Below are 22,193 nucleotides of genomic sequence, written 5' to 3' on the forward strand. Positions count from 1 at the left end.
TTGTTTTTATTATTTATTACACTGAAACAAACATGTATTAGCTTATTTTTTATTACACAATATTACCGCATAGTAATTCTCTTAAAAAATGGCAATAAACTTACGTTATGTAATATCAGTCATTTTAAAAGCGCAGTATATTCATGGGCTAGGGAAACTTGTGTGACACGACGTTTTTCTTAAAACTCTCCTAGTAGCGTAGTCTTGAATTATGAAACGGAGTTATAATAGGCATTCAAGTGATAACACATGTGGAAATCCTAAGGATTCGCATTGATAATAATAATTGGTAAATATAGTCACACAAATTTTGTCATTTCCCTTCTGCACTTAGCGCAATGGCTATTAGCAGACCTTGAAACTCCTCAACATTCATCAAAGTAATAAATATAATTCATTATAATAAATATTCATGTATGGTAAAATATTAAGCAGCTACATTATGATGCATTTTGAGATAGTAGAGTTGCGCCTGCGACTCCAACTCCTGTAGCGATTTTACTACTGGCGCCATCTGACTCACGTGATCCTGAAATTATAAACAACAGGTGATTTGAGATTTGCCCAGCAGCTTAAAAGGAGCAGGTGATTTTATTTAAAGACAGCAATTAATGACAGCAAATTAAACTTTAAAACATGATTTGATTTGCCTCGTATTTTTGTGCAAAATAAGCAATCAAAACATACTAAAATATTAATTCTTGTTGTCATAAAAATAAATGGTTCAACAGTGCAAATTGTAACAGTCGTGTGCAGGACCGACACTAAGGCAAATGTCTTTCTTACGTGTTAAATTGTCTTCGTGTCAAGTGAATACTACGCAACTAGAGTCATCACCTTAACGATTTGAAAGTGCCTGGAAAACGGCCTACTTGGTGGCAACGGCTCAGCGGTCTCCGCGCATGACTCATTTCCCCTTTAGGTTCATAAGGACAACTTGCCGAAACGTTCACTCTCCCAAAACATCCACTTCTTAATATGGTAATTCCCTAAATGTCTATTTCCTAATTTGTCCTATTCCCATAACGACGATAAATCTATAATTCCCAAAAAATCCATTTCCCACAATGCCAACTCTCAAAACGTCCACTTTCTAAATAGGTTTTTCTAAAGGTCATTTCCATCGCTCATCTTTGGTGGAAAACGCAGCTTAATTCTTGAATATGGCTTTAAAATGATCATGCGGGTAGGTTTTATACCTGGTATCCAGTCCCGACTTGAGTCCTCTTCTGTCCGTACACGACCTTCCCGTCGAACTCGTTGCAGGGTACCTTGATGTCTGCTTCCACTTGCTGGATCGTGATGTTCAAGTGGTCCTCAATGTCTGCCAGGTACTGTAAGCAGAGGCAAACGAAACTAGTTATCATAAAGTTATGTAGATCAACTGTACTATAAATAAAGGACGATTTTGCCGATGACCCTGTATGACACATCGTAATATTGTTGAAAATTTCTCTATATCATATAAGATCCCTTACTTACAAATAAATAAATCGTTTAATCCCTCTATAATTGATTCGGTTTGACTTCTAGTCGACTTTTAAAAAATATGTAACTTGTACTGTACACACACTGATACAAGATTGATTTTTAGTACAAAAATAATTTGAAATTTGAATAGTCTAGTTTACCTGAGGCTCGTTGTACCAGGTGCAGCAACCTTTAGGACGGTCATCGATCAAGGTCGTATTCCAGCAGTTGCGTCCGCGAGAAGAGCACCACTCACCGTGATACCATACCTAATCATAAATATTCTCATAAGTAATTACCAATAGATGTCTATCCACAACATTTTAAAGAGCTACTTAATGTCATTTACCTTCTCAGGAACTGTTGACACCAAGCTGATAGCTAGACCCATACGATCAGCGCGACCGACACGACCGATACGGTGAACGTAGTTAGACTTCTCATCCGGCAAAGTCACATTGATCGCTGACAAAAATAGACACCCAATTATAATCATTACGAAAATCGACTTTATTTGTATTATGCCTTAAGATAGGAAATGGGTTGTGTTCAAGGAGTATAAGTTTGAATGGTAAAGATTATGGTATAGATATAGTACAAAATATACTTACTAAATGGCAGTCCGGATATATCAATGCCTCTGGCTGCGACGTCAGTACAAATAAGGAACTTGACCTGATTATCTTTGAACTTCTCTAAGTTGCCTTTACGTTCGGCGGGTTTTCGGTCGCTGTGCAGGCAAACGCACGAGTACTCGTTGCCGTACGACTTTAAGTAGCGCTCCAAGTTATCGCAGTCCAACTTTGTGCGGCAGAAGATTATGGCCCTGTGTGTAATATACGATTAAGAAAATGACTACTTACAGGATTTTACATATATTTTGTTTTAATGATTTTGGTAATACTTTGGCAAATTTTTGAGAGGAATTTAAAGTTCATGAAAGTTCATCATTAGGAATCCGGTCGTTAAAGAAATTGCTGGTTAAAAATCAAATTTTGAAAGATTAATTTATGTCAATATTTATTTTTTCGATCCTGATAGCAGTATAAAGAATATTGCTTGAGCCCTATGACACTAAACCTAGACGATAGATGATCGAACCTGTCCATTTTGTGTTCCTTGATGGCTCGCACGCAATACTCGCCCTTAAGTATCTTGACAGCTTCCGACAAAGTTTCTGGCGTCGTGTTCCCGCTGCGGATGTTGTCTTTAGAGTGAACTCCATCCGTTTGGATATGCCTGTTGAATAATAAACATTGAAAATTGTTTATTTTCACGCATTCCAACAAAATATTTATTTTGCTATAAAACTTGATGCCATTATGTATCTTTTAGTTCGGAAGTTTGAGCATCATTGGATTTAACATAGCTCTGTTTGTTTTTTGTGATTAATAATGTTCTTACCCACATAGGTAACATATGGTCAGCTAGGAAAACAATTTCCTCTCATTTGGTCTAAGAAAAATCGTGCTTCAAGTTTTGATGAACTTGATACTCACTTGTGCAGTGTCTCCCATGAGCGATCAGTTTGTGGGTTCACATTAACGACGACGTGATGTACCGTGTCCGGCACGGAATCTTCGCCCTTAAGGTCTACCCACGTCGGGAAATGCATTAACTTCTCCTGTTGGAATAGAAACCAAAATATGTGTAATGTTGTCAAAAGTCTAGAAGCAAATGCAACTTAAGTTGTCAGAAATGAAGAAGTGAGACATATAGTCCACGTTGCAAAAAATTGCGGTACTACGAAACTCTGGTACGTGAAGCGACACATAATCGGCAGCAATGTAACGCAACAAGCAAGTTACTTCTCGCCTCGTCTAAATCAATCTTTACGTCGGTCAGCAGTGACCGAAAACCACCAGATAACATACATCTGAAAGGTCAGTGGTACAAACAAACTTACCGCCATCTTCTTAACTTCCATCGCGTGTAACGTAGCAGAACAGACCACCATTTGCAGGCGTCGTCCATCTGACGTGATCTTTGGTATCTGCCGATGCAGGCGGTCGATCAGCGGACCGTAGCCGGCCTTCAGTAAGCCGTCTGCTTCGTCCAACACGAAGAACCGACAGTGGGTGAGAGCGAGATAGCCTATGAAAAGATTGCTTTATATGGATCCAAAGAAAGAGGAAATATATCATTATATACCTACAACAAAAGTACTTTATTTTTTTAATATTAGCCGGAAAGTCTGCTTAGTTACAAATTGATGATAAGTCTCATACTAACACCGCATTAGGTAAAAAAAACGAAAGGACTAGAAATTAAGTTGTTTTTTTTATATTGTATGGTTCACTTTCGCGTCAATATTTAAATATTTCTTTAGAATTCGACATAATACGGAAATCGCGTATATAGGTATAAATCTCTCGGTCGTATGCGGTCTGTATGGCTTTTATAATATTGGATTTTATTGATTGTCTTATTAGTGGTACTTCATGGAATACTTTATTTTACAAAAATGTATAATTTATCTTTCATTTTAATAAATAAAAGAGTATATTACCTCCTTGGATCAGATCTTCGAGTCTTCCAGGTGTACCAACAACAATGTCGACACCAGAGTTAAGAGCACTAATCTGGTCCTTAACGTTGATCCCGCCGACGACCAGTAGCTCTCGAATGCTTGGGTTCTCGAGATACTTCTTCAATTTTGTTATTTGATTACAGGTCTGTTCTGCTAATTCTCTGGAGGGCTGATGAAAGATGGTTTGATTATATTTTTGTTGGTTTAATGTGAAATGAAAAAGATATCTGCTTCAGTTTGTCCCATAACAAATTATAATGATCTCAATAATCTATTCAACAAAGGTAGGGTCTATTTATTTTTAAAACTCAAAAAACTGCCTGTCTTCAGTCATAAAAATGTTAGGACAAGTTTTATCAGCTGATTGTCATATATTAGGCAGACATTTCTTCTTATTATATTTAAAAATCAAATTCAATAATCTTATCAACACTTACCTCAATAATAATAGATTGTGGTGCTTTATTCGCTGGTTTGGCAGCCTCAGAAACCCCATCAGGTGTCACGACATTTGTCTTCACACAATCCTTGGGGGCATCAGCCATGGCTACATAGCCCTCTGGAGGTGGGTACTGAATAGACAAGCACATAAATTCATAAAATATTATTTATTAAGTAACATTGACACAACCAACCCTACCAAATTGTGTCATGAACATCACTGAAATTTTGGGGATGATCAAAATAAATGCATGTGATATGAGTACAGCTGCCTTGAAAAAGTTTTTTTAATAATTCAAGTTTCAGTTACCATAAATATGATCAGCCCCCTCACCCTTTTAGTTTAAGACCCATGGCCAAGTTTAATTACCTCTATTTCTCTACAATTTATCCAAAAATAAATACTACAATTCCTCATTATTGTTAACTTCACACATTCAGATACCTATAGTACTTACTTTAAAAGGGGTCTTGCCAAAGTTAAAGCTCATTTCAGCATTTTTAAGCACAACTGCTGGGAAGTAGGTTTCTGTTGGAGACCTGTTATTCTTTATGTTGTAGGCAACACCCAGGTTTTCACCATTCTTGGTAAAAATAATTTCTTGAGTATCCAAATTTAACATACAACCTACAAAGAGAATAAATCATTTATCTATAGCATCACAGTAGGAACATTATTTCTATCAAATTATTTTTATTATTCAATATATTCAATGTAATAAAAAGAGAATGTGCATTATAAAACCTGTTTTTGTTATTTCTCAAATTGGTCTATGAAATAATTATTACATTTAGCATCATACCTATTACATCATTTTTTCCATAGGCACTGCCATAGTCATGAAAGTTTTTGGCATTAGACTTCTTGCCTGTGCCTCCAAACCCATATCCATCCTTGTCAGTACCAAGATCAAGTTTTGACTGAAAAAATCAAATTAAATACACTGAGAGGTATTCAAACATTTATAGATTAAAATATTACAAAACTTCCTGTCATATATTGAATGACATTATTTTAAAACATTATGCAATATTGATGAAAATGTATAGATAGACATGTATATAAATTGTAAAATATAAATAAAACAATAGAAAGAATTCTCAATTGATAATACAAATAACGGCATATGATACATACATATGAAATAAACTTAAACTGGATACTTGATTAAAAATATATAGAAAAAGATGTGTTATCAAAAATATAAGTGGATAAAAGACATGTAATGCATATACATCCTACACAACATCCAACCATCCACTTATACTTCTCAGTACTTCAAAATACATACAGAAAATCCGTTTATTGGAGAAAATTCAACTTACAGTCTGACTGGACCAGCCCACACGGCACAGCCCCTCGTCAGTCACAGTGGCCTCGTAATAATAAGCACCTTTCGTGTGTACGCCCTTAGTGGCCCTGCAGCCGTGCCAGCCTTTCTGGTCGCGCGACTGGCATCGCAGGCCATCTGGCGTTACGGCTAAAGCTTCTGTACGATCGAACAACGACAACGTACAATCCGAAGATATCGTTATTATACCCTTACTAGTCTTCCCCTCCTGAAGATCTTTCAAAGTCTCCCAAACTATTTGCAAGATCGGCAGACAGAAGGCTCCGGTCTTTCCGCTGCCAGTCTCAGCAGCCATAAGGACGTCTCCACCACCCAAGATCAGAGGTATCGCTTCGGCCTGAACATCTGTTGGAAGTGTCCACTCCATCTCATCGATAGCCTTCCCCAGCTCAGGAAGAACACCAAACTCTTCGAAAGCAGTCATTTTAAGAGCGATATTTTAATTTTAATATAAATAAAACTGAACTAGACCGGCCAAAATAAAGCCGTGTTGCTGTCGACAACCATCGATTTATTTGACATTTCACGTCACATTTGGCAGGACAGCATGGAGAATTGGACATCGAGAAAGTCTAATCGATGCTTGAATATCAAATTTTTAGCATAAATGTATTCATTGATGCAATATAAAAGTGCCTACTATTCTTCTCTTAAACTAGGTCCGTGGTTTCATGCATATGGTTAGATAAAATGAATCTGTTGTATTCCTATGAATGAATATTAATTTGAAGTTTCGAACTTCAAAACATGTCAAAATTAATACTGACAGTTAGATAACCTCATCAAATTCAAAGTGGTACATATTTTTTACCATGATCTTAAACCTTTGTTAAACAAAATGGATTTAGAATTACTTCAGGGCTCAGAACCAAAGCAATCGACAGCGATATCGGCTACTGGAAAATTATTGATTTATGCAACCGGCGGAATTGCGGTTGGAGTTAGTATTATCTGCATACCATTTACTGTGCTTCCAGCGCTTAGAAAAGTCTGTTTACCTTTCGTCCCTGCTACCAACGTACAACTTGAAAGAGTTGCTAAGGTTTTGGCTGGTCGAAGCGGTAAACTCTTAGATGTAGGCTCCGGTGACGGGAGAATTGTATTTACTGCTGCCAAGCTCGGTTTCCAAGCAGACGGAGTAGAACTCAACCCCTGGTTAGTGTATTATTCTCGTCTAGCAGCATGGTTGAACCCTCAATACAGAAGCAGCAGGTTCTTCCGGAAAGATTTATGGACTTTCGACCTCAAGCCATACAACAATATAGTGATATTTGGTGTTGAAGAGATGATGCAAGATTTTGAAAAGAAAGTGTTAAATGAATCCAAAAACGACACTGTGGTGGTAGCTTGTAGGTTCCCACTACCAAACATGGTACCTGTGGAAACTGTTGGCAGTGGTGTGGACACTATTTGGAAATATGAAATTAAAAAATAAATGTTTATAAAACTTATTTATTTTTAGATCTAGTGTAGTGATTAAATTAATATAGACTGTACATATTTGTTATTTCTAGAAGCGGCCACTTCTTTTCCTGCCTGTATACTTTGTGTCAGCCTTGGTTTCCTTGCCTTGTTTTCTTCTTCTTTCTTTCTTCTCTAATATCCATGCTCTTGAGTTCTTTAATGGCTTGCCTCTTATGTTTCTTGTTGCTTCTCTTCTGGCATACTTTACTTGCAGGTTGTTGTCTGTTTCATCAGTACCTGAACATGGATTAGACACATTATTAACCCTCTTTAGTATTTTTATGAATGTATGAAGACTTCTTTAATCAGATTAAATTTGTTGCTGCACATTTTTTATGCATAATGTTCAATTATTTTCATAGCAATTGCAATTAGCAAATGGTCTGAAAAACAAGATTGTTCTTAGACTAAATGTGTAGCAAAACAATTATTAAATTACCAAGGGCTTGAGGTAATGGGCCAGATCCACCAGTCATCAGTACCAAGAAGAACTTCTTGGCTTTAGCAGAATTGGGATAGTCTACAACAACACCTCCATAGAAACCAGCCTTCATAGCTTGGGAAGTCAATAGGTCCATCTGACTCTCATTCTCAGGGTAAAACTGAAATACTGCTCTTGCTGATCTTGACTGAAAAACAAAAATGTAATCAGAATAATAAAATTCATGAAAAATAGTCAGCTGCAATTAGGATAAAGGATAACACTTGAAACCTTAGTCCCAAATGATAAAAAAGCAATTTTCAAAAGCATCATCATCAGCCTAGCCTTTTTCCAAAAGCATTGGCTATTTTTTTTTTGTCAGACCTGAGAAACACATTATACAGCCTATCAAAATCAAATATTTTTTACAAGAATGTTTTTTATTACTATTAGAAGGTATTAAAAACAATATATAGCATACCAGGGAAGCATATAGAGAGCTAAAGAACTGATGCAACCTCTTGACAGGATGATGTGACTTTTTATCAGCATTGAAAAGCCACTGGATGGCAGACACAGAGACAGCACCATCAAAACAGCCGGCCCTGAATGGAACTCCTTCACCCATGTCTGATAGAACTAAATCACCTTCAGTCTCTCTTTCTTTGGCTACAGCTGAAACATACAATATGTTAACAAGTATTAGTACAGCCACCAAAGGCAACATCCAGCAAAACAAGATCTTTTTAAAGTCTGAGAGTATTTAATTATAAAATTAATATACTTTTAATCAAAAGTAAAGTATATCAAAGACATTGAAGGGTTCATAACCAGCTGATTTCATACTTTAAATGATACAAATATCTTTTAAATCAATTATGTAAAGACAGTGTATTATAACACTAGTTATGGTAGTTTCGGTTTACTGGTAATAATTTACCAAGCATAGCAGGCGATATATCCATTCCAATCCACATGTGTCCATTTTCTTCTAGCACTGTGCCAGACAGTCCTGAACCACAGCCAATATCAAGAAGAAGGCATGGAACATCTTCAGGTAACAGTAGTAGCTCTATACAACGCTCTGTCATCTGTGCTTGAATATCGATAATACGCGAACTAGAAAAATAAAAACATTACCTATAAGTCTAGAGTTAAAAACAGAACAGCATAAACTGGAAAAACTTTTCTTAGTTTAGGGTTTATAACGTAAGCAACTTACTTTTGTGTATACTTCCTGGCTTCATCTTCGTTGTAAAACTAAAATAGAGTAAGAAATATCATTAAACAAATATTTTTAAGTATGTACCACATACACTATTTAATTAAAGGATATCTTACGACTTCTGGTGGTGCTTGATGTTCGGGCCGTTTAGACATTTTGTTCTTTTATAAATTAAACTTTTAAGCAAAGTTGAAAATAAAGGTTTTCGTTATAAATAATATTCAAATTCGGTTATGGCATGAGACTTAACCTCACTCATCCATAATAATATGACAGATTGTTTCTGAAGGTTGATTAGGTTAGGAACAATAACAACATTTGCCACAGGCTCTTTATAAAAACGCGTTCATACAATCAGTTCGTTTGATAAAATTATTTTTGAGAGATCTGTGATCAATTATAATCTGCACCGTTTTAGGACAGCTGACGACTTTCGAAGTTCAAACGTCAGATTATATGCGACAATTTATTGACATAATATTTAGCGGGAGAGTAGATAATTTATTGAGATAATTTATTGACTCATTTATTTTTACTATAATTAGATCTTTGTTTTCCTTGTTTTATTTAGTTTTAATTGACAAATATGCCGAAAGTGTTAAGTTTAAAGAAGGTATGGACACTGGAGTTAAAATATACCGGGTAAGGTTGATGTAGAAGAAGAAATTAAATAAATTATTTTATTTACAGCCACAAGATGTTGCTTCAAAACAAAAACCTATATCATATTTTTTTAAGACTGCTGGTCAAAAAGGGTCTGGTACAACTAAAACCCTAAGTCCCACTAAGAAAGCTGAGAATGGGACAAGCAATTCTAAGCGAAAAGCTTCCTCGCCTATTTCTGTTGTACCAGAACTCGTAAATGGGCAACTTATTTATGAGTCGAAATCCCCGAAAAAGCTGAAGCCTGACGGTGGAAGAAGTCCTCTATGCCGCAAAAGCAATAGTCCTAAGAAGTCGCCTAATAAAGAGAATATTAACAAAAGCATATCACCTCAAAAGTCAGTTTTATCATATTTTGATAAGAAAAATGGGGAAAGTACTAGTCCTACATCTGTAAAGAGCGAAGTGAATCCAATCACTGTTAATGATAATATTGATAATCATGTTAAAAAATATTTGAATCATGAGTCATCTGTGTCAGGTCCTAACATGAAACCAAGTTATATACAGCATGTTACTCATAAAGTGTCCCCTAATAAGAATGGGTTGAAAAAAGTTAACAGCCCACAACAGCAGAGTCCCAATAAAGGTCCACTAACTGGTAAGTAAATGTTGAATAGAATAGGAAATACCTATTCCATTTTATTTATTTATACTTGATTGCACATAAATACACGCACTTGGACAATATGTTCCTGGAAAGTTCATGTACAAAAGCGAGCTTAACCCAGAGTTGGGTTCTCTTACAGCAAACCTTAGAGTGATAGAGAGATTTTCTTTGGTAATACTTAATTTTTTTTTAATAAATTAAATGTATGCTAAGGCAAAAATAAATAAGCCTTTAGACTGTAATACTGTTTATATAAATACTATTACATCTTTAATTTTCCTCTATTGACTATATTAAATCCAACATTTAGTACAGTATTAATATTGCAAATTATATTCTTATATCATGCTAATATTATAAGAATAATATTAAAAAAACCCATCACATAAGTTTCCCATGATGATGGATTTCATTAATACAACATTTCTTAAAGGTGGGTAAAGTGTTTTTTAATAATTAATAATACCCTGAAATTTGTTTTAATATTTTTTCAGAGTTCTTCAAGTCCTCACCAGACAATAAGAATAAAACTCCAGAAAAAGTAATAAATGATGTTCCATCTTCGCCAAAGAGAAGTCCTATTGTCAAGGCTTTAGACTTCAGTTCAGAAGACATCTGTGATGACTTTGATGAAGATTTTGATGTTAATGATTTGGAGGTATTATTTACTATTCATTTTGGTTTTGGTTATTCAGTTTACTATGAACTATTACATTCTGTGCTATGACTTAAGGCACCGGCCCTTTTTTTATATATAGTGACAAAGGACAATACTTAGACCTTTGTTTAGTCCTAGCTACCGCATTAGGTTAAGTAACCTGTAATGGTAGATTAGTGTGATAATTAAATAAATAAATGACGATAAATTACTGAAATTTGGTCTCAATGACAATGGTCTAAATCCACCAATAAGACTTGTTCAATATTGACTTTTGTATAGTACATATAAACAAACTTTCAGTATGTGACATTATGTGTTCTTATGTGAAAAATTAGAGCTTTTTAGAGCATACAAAAATTTGTAGAATAATATTTGAATTTATTGTACTTTCAGATGCAAGATGTTCCTTCATCTTCTAATCATTTAAAGAAAGCTAGTCTTAAAGGGTCTATTGCTATTAAAATTGAAAATCCCACAAAAAGTACAGATAGTGACACAAGGTCTCCTAAAGGGAAAGCTTTATTGGGAACTGCAAAAGAAACAAAATCTCCGAAAAAAATGCAACATTCAATCATTCCGCGACAAAGTCCAAGGTCTCGCAAAAGCAATAGTCCTAAGAAGAAAACGCCTATTAAAGAAAATATGAACGAAAGCAAATCACCCCAGAAGTCAATTACATCATATTTTACTAAAAACCAACAAAATATTAAAAGTCCAACATCTGTGAAGGATATAGAGTCTTCACCTAAGAAAAGTTCCAGCGTCAAAGCTTTAGACTTTAGCTCTGAAGAAGTCTGTGATGACTTTGGTGATGAATGGGTCATTGATGATATGGAGGTATAATAATTTTATTTCATAACAAAATTTTTAAATGATGACCAATTAGTTGGGAAGAGGTCAATCATCTCATTATCCTACTACTTATAGTATTGTAATTGGTTTTGACAAAAAAATACTAACCAATAATAATTATTATTTATGTATTGTTTTCCTTATTTGTAACATGGGACCATGTTAGGCTTTACAAAATTGTTATAGGAGTACAGCATTTCAAAATGAATTCTTCAACAATATTTATTAAACAGGATGCCACTGAAGATTTGGACTTGAGTACAATGCAGCGCTGCAAGATACTCAGTATAAAGGACTACACCAACAGACTGGAGCTCAGGTTGCAGTGTGATGATAGAAAGGCCACATGCTATGTTGAAGGAATATGGTAAGGAAATAACTTGAAAGCTGCGAAAAAGAAACAGCGCGCTTAAAGGGTAGAGAATTGCCTCTGTCTTCGACTTCGACAGCCTCATACACAGCGTAGAGCGGCATCTCTCCTTCAAACCGCAATAATATAACTTTAAAAGTGGTTATAGTTCCACGGAACTCCTCACTTTCGCTAAATGTTAAATTTGGTTTGGCGACTAATTGCGGCGGCAAACAATGTGGACTATGCGGTTGGTGACAACATACAGCCGTAATCCTAGCCGAACTCTTTAATTCATTGTCACAGACTAACAATTAATTTTACCGCCCATTTTCATGGTCTCCACCCATAACTGCAAAATCACAAAACTTTTCAAACTACCCTCAACCTTATAACCTTGAACAAAATTGATTTAAAAGTTGCTACACATCTCCAGGCTAGACACTCCACTAGTCCCAAACGAGATAGTAAGTATCCTCGCGTCCCGGGACCCGTCCGGCCGGTTCTGTGTCACTAACACGTCAGGGCTGCTAGTCCTGCGCCCGGACCACCTGGTGTCCAGCACCAGTGTGGTGGCCGGAGTGTTCTGCAAGCGCAAGGCTGTGCTGCAGGAGCGCTGGAGAGGGATCGATTCTGCTAATATGGCTGTGAGTGATTTTATAAATACTTATATGCATAATTTTATGTCATTTTTTTATTTTTTTAAATAGGTACAGTAATGGACATCAAATCAAGCATAAAACAATAAATAGTTTAATAATTTGCTGAGATCTGAAGTCCAATTACAACCATTGGCAACTTTTACTTCTACTAATCATTTTTAATTCATATGTATTTGTTTTTGGACTATTTTTGTTTTGATGTCAGTTTGTATTGTAAATATACCACAACTTAATAGATTACAATTGTTACAAAAAGTTCTGACATAATTTACATTTATTTCAGATGACAACCGGCATACTAATCCACGAGCTTGTACAAAAAGCCCTTACACAGAAGATCACATCTATAGAAGTTCTCCGGGCAATGGCCGCGGATATTATAAAGGAGTCTGTCGACAGACTGTACGACGCGGGCCTGAGTGAGGCGGAGGCGCGCTCTAACATACAGAACTATATACCATCGCTAGCTGATTTCATGAACACTTATGTAGCTGAGAAACCTCCGACTGTTGCAGTAATGTATCCATATATTTACTGCTTATTATTTCTTTATTGGGCGAAAGTTTCTTTAAGACCCGATTTTTCAAGTTTTCGTCAGATAACTCTTATCTGAGGAATAAATATGGCCATTTCACATATTTTCTATACAAAAGCTGTCAAAACGTCAAACATATTCGTCGAATAAAAGTTATCTGGCAATTGAAAAATCCTTCTTGTATTTTACTTCACTGAGAATTTTTAAATAAATGTTTATCAGTTAACATTTTGGAAGTGGGCTGTAAAAAGAGTAAATATGCAAGGTAGACTATATAGCAAATTCTATCAATATTTCAGAATGTCAAAATAGACAAAAGCAACTGGTCTGGTCACATTGATAAAGTGTTGGATATAGAAGAGAATCTTTGTTGCCCGAAACTTGGTTTGAAAGGCAAGATCGATGCTACTGTGCAAGTCACCATACATGATAGAAAAGGTAAGGTTTCGTCACTTATGTGCACCAAAATACGTCACAGCAATAATACTTCTATTGTTCCTTTTAAATTATCCTTAAATTTTCCAATGGCCAGTTTATTTGCAACTCATTTTATGCACCTTATTTGCAATTCAGTAATTTGAATTCTTATCGTTCCCACCGTTCGTCGACAGACTTTAAAATTGTATTGAGGGCTGATAAGAAACATGGATGAAATGAAATTAGCCGATTACAGGGCATAATTTGATGTTAGTACTACCTGAGAGACATTCGGAATAATAACTCAAAACTAAAATAAAAGTATCCAAGTAGCACTTTTTGAACCAGACAAGAAACATCTAAAGACAACACCCCGTATCGCAGCCCTATACCGCCTCACTTCTATGTAGAAAAAAACTACGCAACAAAATCCACAGCACACAGTACTACGCATTGTATCGTGTAGGTCGGCAACGCGCCATTGTTCCTCTGGAGCTGAAGAGTGGCAAAGCGTCCATGTCTGCGGAGCATCGCGGCCAGCTGGTCCTGTACGGCATGATGCTCAACCTGCATGATGGAGAGGACCCCGCGCAGGCCGCGCAAAGGGGATTGCTGCTGTATCTGAAGTAACATAACAGAATTTAACTACGAACACAAAGATTTAAATGACATGCAAATATTTAGTTATATCTACTCAAATTACATTATTTTAATTACTAATATTATAAATGCGAAAGTAACTCTGTCTGTCTGTTACGCTTTCACGTCTTAACCACAGAACTGATTTTAATGAAATTTGGTATAAAGATTAGATTAGAGTTGATCTTGAGAAAAAACATAGGATAGTTTTTATCCCGAAATTTTGAAGAGTTCTCTTGGAAACGCGATATAACCGACCTATTTATATATCTTTATATTATACTTAAATATAAAGTAATGTATATGTGTTACTAGACTGGGCTATAGCTCTAGTGATTTGGAATGGAAATATTTTAGGATTTTTAAGCTCTATCTTACCCCTATTTAAATTATATCTTATTGAGTAAAGCAGAGAGTTCAAATTTGTGTGTTTATAATTATGTTTAAATCATTCTTCTAAACTGTGACAAAAGAGTATCCATTGCTAGATCGTACATACTAACTATACTTAATATTTTCGTTCTCCCGTGTAGAGATCGCGTAGAGCTAAAGGAGGTTAGTTGTGGTTACCCGGAGCGGCGCGACCTGGTGATGCTCCGCAATCAGCTGGTGCAGTACCTGGCTGCCTCACCACAGGATATTGACACAGGTACGGAAATACGAACCTATCTGTAAAAATTTACTTCCAGAACTGTCTGAAACTGTGGACTTAAGTCTTAAATTGATTATTTTTATAACAAAACTGCTTACATTATGCATGACTCACCCTTTCAAACACCAAACTTCGGGTCATGTAAATATTTCCCAAAATAGTTCGATTTAATTGTTAATTTCCAATGGCATATAGCATTTTTTAGATAAATAAGATAATACCCTCAAATCCATCAATTTTGATAAAAAGTTGGCTATACCAGTGTATCTTCCTTTACAGATCAACTCACGGACATAGAGGATGCTTCGGTACTGTTACAACAGAAGCTACCTGAACCTGTCGACCATCACAACGCCTGCGCTAAGTGTCCCTACCTCACACTGTGTTCTTTACATCTATGGTAAGGATTTTTCAATGTATAATTTATTTATGTATTTTTATCTTCAGGTTTCTATTATAACATAACTATCGGTCCCATGATTCGACGAGAAGGTTCATGCGTTTGGACATTTGCCAATAATTCGGAAACAATTAAAAACAAAGGTGACTCCCGCACTAAGGACTTTAATCCTTGTGTCGCGGAAGGTTTCACAAACATTTAAGTTACGTGCACAAAGATACCCATACTCATAACACGCAGTCGCAGATCACACAAATGCTTTTCCTACGCGGGGATCGAACCCGCTTTACTACCTACCTTCCACAACTAACACACTATACTAGAATAACTAAAATACTCAAAAATCAAAATGTTTTTACTAACAGGCATACAGACGGCCCAAATGTATCGGAGCAACATCCTTTAGCTAAATTACATACTGAAGCCTTGGGCCACTTGTCTAAGGAACACATTCAATACTTCTTGCACTGGACCGCGTTGCTCAAAATGGAGGAAAGAGGACAGATGGTTAAGTCGCCCTTACATGCGCTGTGGACGGAATCCGTCCAGAAAAGGTAAGGAGATCGCAGAAAAGACGCTGTATAATATTATAAAAATATATTGACGGGTATTTGGTTTTGATAGATAGTTGCATGTATAAAATAATGTATAGTCATTCCCATTCATTTACTTAAGCCTGTCTCTGAAATAAATGGATCACCCATTTAATGATTTCTGCTGAACAGGCAACTCACTGGCGGATTATAATCAAGAATAAAAACCGGTGACAGTAGCTGTCATTAGTGTTACAGAATTTATTTAGAGTATCGGTGTGTTTTGTCCTTGTTCAGCGAGATGACATTTTGTTCTAATATTTCAGAGAAAAACGCGGCGCATGTGCAGCGAATTTAAAATTAAAAAGCGTTGTACCGTCAGGAGACCGATATATGAATATATTTCAACGCACAGTAGATAAAGGTAAAGTAAATAAATAACCAATCAGAATTATAGAAATGAACTTTATGCCTTTAACATAAAGTCTAAATTACTTGTAAGTTGAGATGAGTCTTTTATTCATTGATAACTTTTCAGGTGATAATGTGGATGTGAAATCCAGTAAAGGCCCGCAAGAAGGTGAATTCTCTATTGTCGGTATTGAAGATAGACCATGGATCGCGGCTGGAGTTATTAGCGTGGCAAATACGAAGGAGATACATATACTTCTGGAAAGGTACGTCTTACATTATAAAACTAGCTTATAAATGTTCCTGGTGTCCCAAAGCCATACCTCTTCCTTGTAATTAATGAGTGAGTGTTGGTCTAGTTTGGTCGTCAGAGTTGCTCGCTGAAGGTTCGTGATTTTGGATTCCATTATTTTGAGTCCAGCGTTAGTAGGTAATTTTCATTGTTAAAAGATCAAGTTGCTTAAATGTATACGTATGGTATAATATACAATGTGTACAGCATACCTCCACGACAAGTCACGTGATTTCGATTTGTTAATTTAAAACCTACACCTTTAAGTATTCATACTCTTTGGATGGATGCTTGGAAGCGAACGCTGCTACACGCCGTGTTGTGCTCTATTACGCTCAAAGTTGTAATTATATTACTTAGATGCGGCGTTATACCCCAAGAAGCTGACCTTAGCCAGGCGTACACTGCATTGTACTTATCTTACTGGTAAACCAAACTAACATACATCTTATCATAATTTCAGAGACCTAAGTCGTCGTCTAAACAAAGATACAGTGTACCACATAGACACGTACGAGTCGTTTGCAACCACAGTACAGAACTTGACTAACTTGGGTGTGCTTATGGAAGATAGTGATCGCGCAGAGAGACTTAGAAAGTGAGTACTATCTGGATTGGAACTGTGTAGTTTTTACTTTAAAATATCTATTTTTATCGGTTAGCTACTATATTTTTATGTATCCGCTGTTGCTGTCCCATTGCAATGCAAATGGTCCTCTATTTCTACATTTTATTGTATTAATTTTATAAATACGAATGTTATGAGTCTGGATGAGGCTGGCATAGGACCGTGGAAATTGGCACGAGAAAGGGAAGGCCTATGCCCAGCAGTGCGAGGACAAAGGCTGTGGATGATGATAATAAATTTTAATCTAACTGGTTCTCTATAAACTGGTATACTTATAGACCAATTTGATTTGGAAGCTACGGAGTACCCAAAAAAAAGGCTGTGGCTTGCTTTCTTGATTTCCAATCGAATAAAAACGCTTAGTAATTCTAGTAACCTAGAATCTTTCAAAAACGTTGTTATATCTTAATCATATTACAGATTAATAATAGACAAGGAGCCTCCACAATTCGAGTTGAAGTTACATCGCGATGTCGGCCGGCTGGGGACCAAGTTAATGAGGTCTCTGAACATACAGCAACAGCGGGCAGTTCTGAAGGCGTTGGCTACCAAGGACTACGCTCTCATGAGAGGCCTGCCTGGAACTGGTAACTATTTAATGTTGATATTAGGTACTAGTTGAAACGTTCTAAATTTGTCTTGCAGTAGTCACTGGCCGGTTCGTCTAGTTGTTAGTGACCTTTACTGCTATAACTCTCAACAAGGACAAACGTTTGCGCGATGAACATTATAGCCTGACACATAAACATGACGTACGGTTATTTTCATTTTATATTAGATCACGCAGTATAGCTCTTTATAATATTAAAATTGATAAATAAATCAACATTTTGTACACAAGATAATCTCTACGATGTCAACTAATACTTTAGTTGACATAATAGAGAAATATATACCAGTATTAAAAAACTCAATTCTCTAATTTCCAGGTAAAACACAAACAATAAGCGTGCTAATTCAGATGCTGGTCGCGTTAAAACAACGCGTCCTAGTCACTGCGCACACGCATTCAGCTGTCGACACGGTGCTTAGCAGGTATATTCATTATGCCAAATTGTCAAACGCCTATTCTACCTACTGTTGCATATGCACTATGGTATCTTAACATAGTGCATGCCGTACCGTACAACCTTTGATGAATAAGCATTTAAAATTAACCAATTTTCGTAATATAAAAATACATAACGATCTTATGTATTAAAACATGCACATTGTATCACAAAAATGCGGTAGAATTTTCACGAATAAGCTGCCCACATCGCTGACCGTTAGTTCAAACTAACACTCCTTGACGTGTTAGGGCTGATATGTTTGTATATATTATTTGTATAGCTTTTAAAGTTTTATATATATGATTTGTTACACAAGGCTACCGGAATCGTTGCGTGTGATGCGTCTGGGCTCGTCCGCCCGCGTGGCCCCCGCGCTACTCAAGCGCAGCGAACAAACTCTCACTGCAGACTGTAATACTCCTGATCAACTTGCACAGCTGTATGATTCTATGGTAAGTAAGCTTATATTGCTAAGTAATAAAATGGATTTTATTGCAAGGGAATAAGGTTCATGTATGTCTGAACTACAATTTTGTGCTAATTATTACAACTAGCTATTCCGATTGTTTTTAATCGTGTCCCTCAATGCCTGGGAAGCGTGGGTTTAGCAAACATTCACATATAAAGACACCCCGAAGCCAGACAAGCTTCGGATCATTTAGAAGTTTGTCCTACGAGGCAATGGAACCCGCGACATGTCACGCTCATTGCTTTTGGCGTGGTGACCTCAACCTCTTTTTTATCCTATCAGTCAAAGTTGTAATTTATATAAGCCATGTAGTGGCATAAACTTATCTTATGCTGTCAGAAAATAATTACTTTTAATAGCTTTAATTTTATTAAATTTTCCTTGATTTACAGGAAGTGGTAGGCGTGACATGTTTAGGTGCCGCCCACGCAATGCTTGCGCGTACTACTTTCGATCTTTGTATCGTCGACGAGGCGACACAGGTAAATAAAGATATATAAGATATTTTTATTGAACTGAAATAATTAACCAATTTTTTGAATGTATTAAGTCCGTTTTGTGCCTTAAAACAAGGCAACACTTAATGTAATTTTAAAATATGTAATGAAATTATTTTTTTCTGTGCTTTATCTTTCTTGATGGAGCTGAAAATACTGTAAGTAAAACTAGGCTCCTTTTTGAGTTTAGACGGTAGGTCTTTTCCAATAGAGTTTGATTACCGTATTCTTATGTTGTTTTCTTTAATTGAAAGACAAAGTTTTCTCCGAAATCATGTCCAAATGTTGCGCTTCAATTGTTGCCCAATTCGATAACATGTCATGCGCCAAATATTGCCTGTGTTTAAAGCGATTCACCAATGCTTGTTCTGAGTGTGGGTGTCTTTGAGCACGCGATTTGAATATGAAAAAATCCCGTTTTTATCCTCAGTTAGTTCCTAAGTGCGGGAACACTTATATTGAAAATTGTAATACAATGTTTTTTTTTCTGTCAGGTGTTACAATGCACAGTACTGCGACCTTTATTCGCTGCGAAGAGATTCGTGTTGGTCGGAGATCCAGAACAATTGCCGCCCGTTGTTAGAAGCAAAGCAGCGAGGTAGTACTATTATCTTAAAAGTATTTTGACTAACCCCGTAATACTATCTAAAGGTAATTCTCTAACTTCGACTCATAATCAACTGTACCATGTCAAAATATTAGTTCAAAGTTTTAAAATTGAGATGTGTTAACTAGACTTTGCTTTTTTTCATGGATTGAAAGGTATACTTATATTTTTTGGCCTACTTTTTTAATTTTTCATGTACAAGAATTTGTACTTCTCCTCCGAAACTTCCTTGGCCAATATAGTCACTAAAATCCCTGTACTCTACCAAACTACTCACTTTGAAAAGTTTGCCAAATAAAAAATAATTAATTCTTTTTTCCATATATTTCAACCTCATTTCAGGCGCCTTGGTATGGAAGAGAGTTTATTCCACCGCCTGATGTGTGAGGAAGCGACATCTACTCTCCAGCTGCAGTACCGCATGAACCAGGCGCTAGCCGACCTCGCCAACCGCGTGGCTTACAACGACAGGCTGAAGTGCGCCGACCAGACTGTTGCTACGGCTAAACTGGATATAGATGTCAAGGTAGGAAATGCTTATATTCTTATAATAACTATTGTTTGGAATTGGTTCATACATAAAAGATGCAATGGTTAATTGATTGCCCGATTAGTTAGGATCCAACCGGAGTCCTTAAACTTGAGATGATGGGTCGTGCAATGATGAATAAACCTTTGCATCTTTTAAGCAGGAAATTATTAATTTATTATTAATGTAGTGTAAACTAGCTATAAACGGTTGACAATATTACGTTGTATCATGAAATAGCACTGTAACTAGCGTCTGTGTCTCGGCAGTCGGTGACTCGAAGGGTATCACAGTTTTATATCGTCGTGGCATATTATTTTTTTGTGTTTGCTTTACTAAAGTTTTGGTCACCTGATTTGGCACTAGTGGTAATATATTCATAGGGTTCTTTAATCAGACTTTAAAAAACTAAGTAATTTTAATCAATATTTTTTTTTTGTTTCAGAAAATCTCACGGCTATCTGTTTCCCCATGGCTATCAACAGTCTGCAGCCCAGAACCACAGCATGCGGCGCTGTTCCTCAATGTGGAAACTCCAGAGGATATGACTGATGTATCCAGCAAGAATTCTTGTACGAACCCTGTTGAAGCTTGTGTCGTTATTGCTATTGTGGAGGCCTTGAAACAGGTCGGTGAACTGTATTAGTTAATTGGGGATCACGTTGCATTTGTAGTTTAAGTAGATAATTTTATTCACATCAACATCATTAAGTTACATGTAATTTATAAGAACAATATTAATAATTAATAATACATAAATAGCTTTTTCTTACCACCTATCTATGAAGGATGCAAAAAATCTATTCTTTATAACAAACGCTACGATTTCTGGGTACACTTTAAGACGTAAAAATGTGATGTGAATAATGTTTATAATCATATATTAATCGAATTCAAACCAATTATCCCCGTAACAGGGCAACGTAAAATCATCAGACATAGGCGTCATAGCCCCGTACCGCGACCAGGTGGCGCTACTGCGACGCTCGTTACTACGTCACTCGGTAGACGTGAGCACTGTCGACCAGTTCCAAGGGAAGGACAAGCCCGTCATCATATACTCTTGTACGAAGAGAACTGATAAACAGGAGGACAAGAAAGTTAAGGTAAATTGTTGGTTATACATTATATTAATATTTATATTGGACATTGGATGACATTTTGTAAACTGAAAGGCAGTGTGCTGCTGGGCAGTTCGTTGCGCTATTTCTTCTTGCAACAAAAGCACTTAGCGGTGAAGGGTGGGCAATCTGGGTGCTGTCCTTTGTAAATCACATAGGACCAATCTTCCAAAACCAGAATATCAAAACTGATACTGATACTTGGTAGCCTTATTTGAAATTATAACTTTTGATATTTAAAAAAACTTTAATTAAGGGTAAGACTTGTTATAGCATACTGAAAACAGCTTAATTAGTAAGAACAATAAGTAAAATGAACATGTTTTCAACAGGAAGGTGAAGTACTGAATGACCAACGCCGTCTAGCAGTAAGCGTGACTCGCGCTAAACATAAGTTCCTAATAATCGGCAACTCAGAGGCTTTACGACGCTACGAGCCCCTACAACGACTGATCCAGACTTGTACTGCCGTGAATCTAGACAAAGACTGTGTAAATAAAATACGTGATAAATATAAATCGTGTGTATCGTGACAAATATCAGTATTGTGTAATTTAAATTATGTTGAAAAGCTGAAGATATTTTTTGTTTTAAGTGATCATGTTTCTGTTTTATAATTCGCAAAATAAAAGTTAATTTTAATTTTCGTATTTGAACTTTGCGTTTTATTCCGTGTTTAAAATTTCTGAACGCATTATTTTGTTTGCAACG

General features: G+C 36.2%; 4 protein-coding genes across 4 annotated transcripts; 2 read left to right on the top strand and 2 right to left on the bottom strand.

Moving 5' to 3' along the window:
• Positions 1 to 6,303, bottom strand: LOC113502953 (ATP-dependent RNA helicase Ddx1). The gene is made up of 13 exons (XM_026884717.1): positions 5,768 to 6,303; positions 5,245 to 5,362; positions 4,900 to 5,069; positions 4,438 to 4,572; positions 3,980 to 4,169; positions 3,377 to 3,564; positions 2,970 to 3,094; positions 2,572 to 2,709; positions 2,082 to 2,296; positions 1,820 to 1,935; positions 1,632 to 1,739; positions 1,200 to 1,334; positions 1 to 529 (listed from the first exon to the last, which is right to left on the bottom strand). Exons 1-13 carry the CDS (start codon positions 6,215 to 6,217, stop codon positions 428 to 430), a joined length of 2,190 nt encoding a protein of 729 aa, XP_026740518.1. The 5' UTR covers positions 6,218 to 6,303; the 3' UTR covers positions 1 to 427.
• A 97-nt stretch (positions 6,304 to 6,400) lies between these two features.
• On the top strand, positions 6,401 to 7,244 carry LOC113502959 (protein N-lysine methyltransferase FAM173B). The gene has a single exon (XM_026884724.1). It carries the CDS (start codon positions 6,632 to 6,634, stop codon positions 7,226 to 7,228), a length of 597 nt encoding a protein of 198 aa, XP_026740525.1. The 5' UTR covers positions 6,401 to 6,631; the 3' UTR covers positions 7,229 to 7,244.
• LOC113502957 (probable 18S rRNA (guanine-N(7))-methyltransferase) lies at positions 7,230 to 9,182 on the bottom strand. Its single transcript, XM_026884721.1, has 6 exons — positions 9,020 to 9,182; positions 8,901 to 8,938; positions 8,619 to 8,797; positions 8,160 to 8,353; positions 7,697 to 7,886; positions 7,230 to 7,494 (listed from the first exon to the last, which is right to left on the bottom strand). The coding sequence occupies exons 1-6, from the start codon at positions 9,056 to 9,058 to the stop codon at positions 7,304 to 7,306; spliced, it is 831 nt and encodes a 276-aa protein (XP_026740522.1). The 5' UTR covers positions 9,059 to 9,182; the 3' UTR covers positions 7,230 to 7,303.
• A 191-nt stretch (positions 9,183 to 9,373) lies between these two features.
• On the top strand, positions 9,374 to 22,112 carry LOC113502952 (DNA replication ATP-dependent helicase/nuclease DNA2). The gene is made up of 24 exons (XM_026884716.1): positions 9,374 to 9,516; positions 9,594 to 10,167; positions 10,671 to 10,834; positions 11,231 to 11,674; positions 11,923 to 12,056; positions 12,475 to 12,685; positions 12,984 to 13,214; positions 13,535 to 13,673; positions 14,119 to 14,278; positions 14,825 to 14,940; positions 15,223 to 15,343; positions 15,709 to 15,897; positions 16,203 to 16,300; positions 16,415 to 16,553; positions 17,043 to 17,177; positions 17,628 to 17,794; positions 18,137 to 18,242; positions 18,576 to 18,711; positions 19,121 to 19,210; positions 19,720 to 19,823; positions 20,175 to 20,358; positions 20,807 to 20,989; positions 21,279 to 21,467; positions 21,815 to 22,112. Exons 1-24 carry the CDS (start codon positions 9,490 to 9,492, stop codon positions 22,013 to 22,015), a joined length of 4,242 nt encoding a protein of 1,413 aa, XP_026740517.1. The 5' UTR covers positions 9,374 to 9,489; the 3' UTR covers positions 22,016 to 22,112.
• Positions 22,113 to 22,193: the final 81 nt, after the last annotated feature.

This window comes from Trichoplusia ni, chromosome 18, assembly GCF_003590095.1.
Source record: "Trichoplusia ni isolate ovarian cell line Hi5 chromosome 18, tn1, whole genome shotgun sequence".
Classification (NCBI taxonomy): Eukaryota; Metazoa; Arthropoda; class Insecta; order Lepidoptera; family Noctuidae; genus Trichoplusia; species Trichoplusia ni.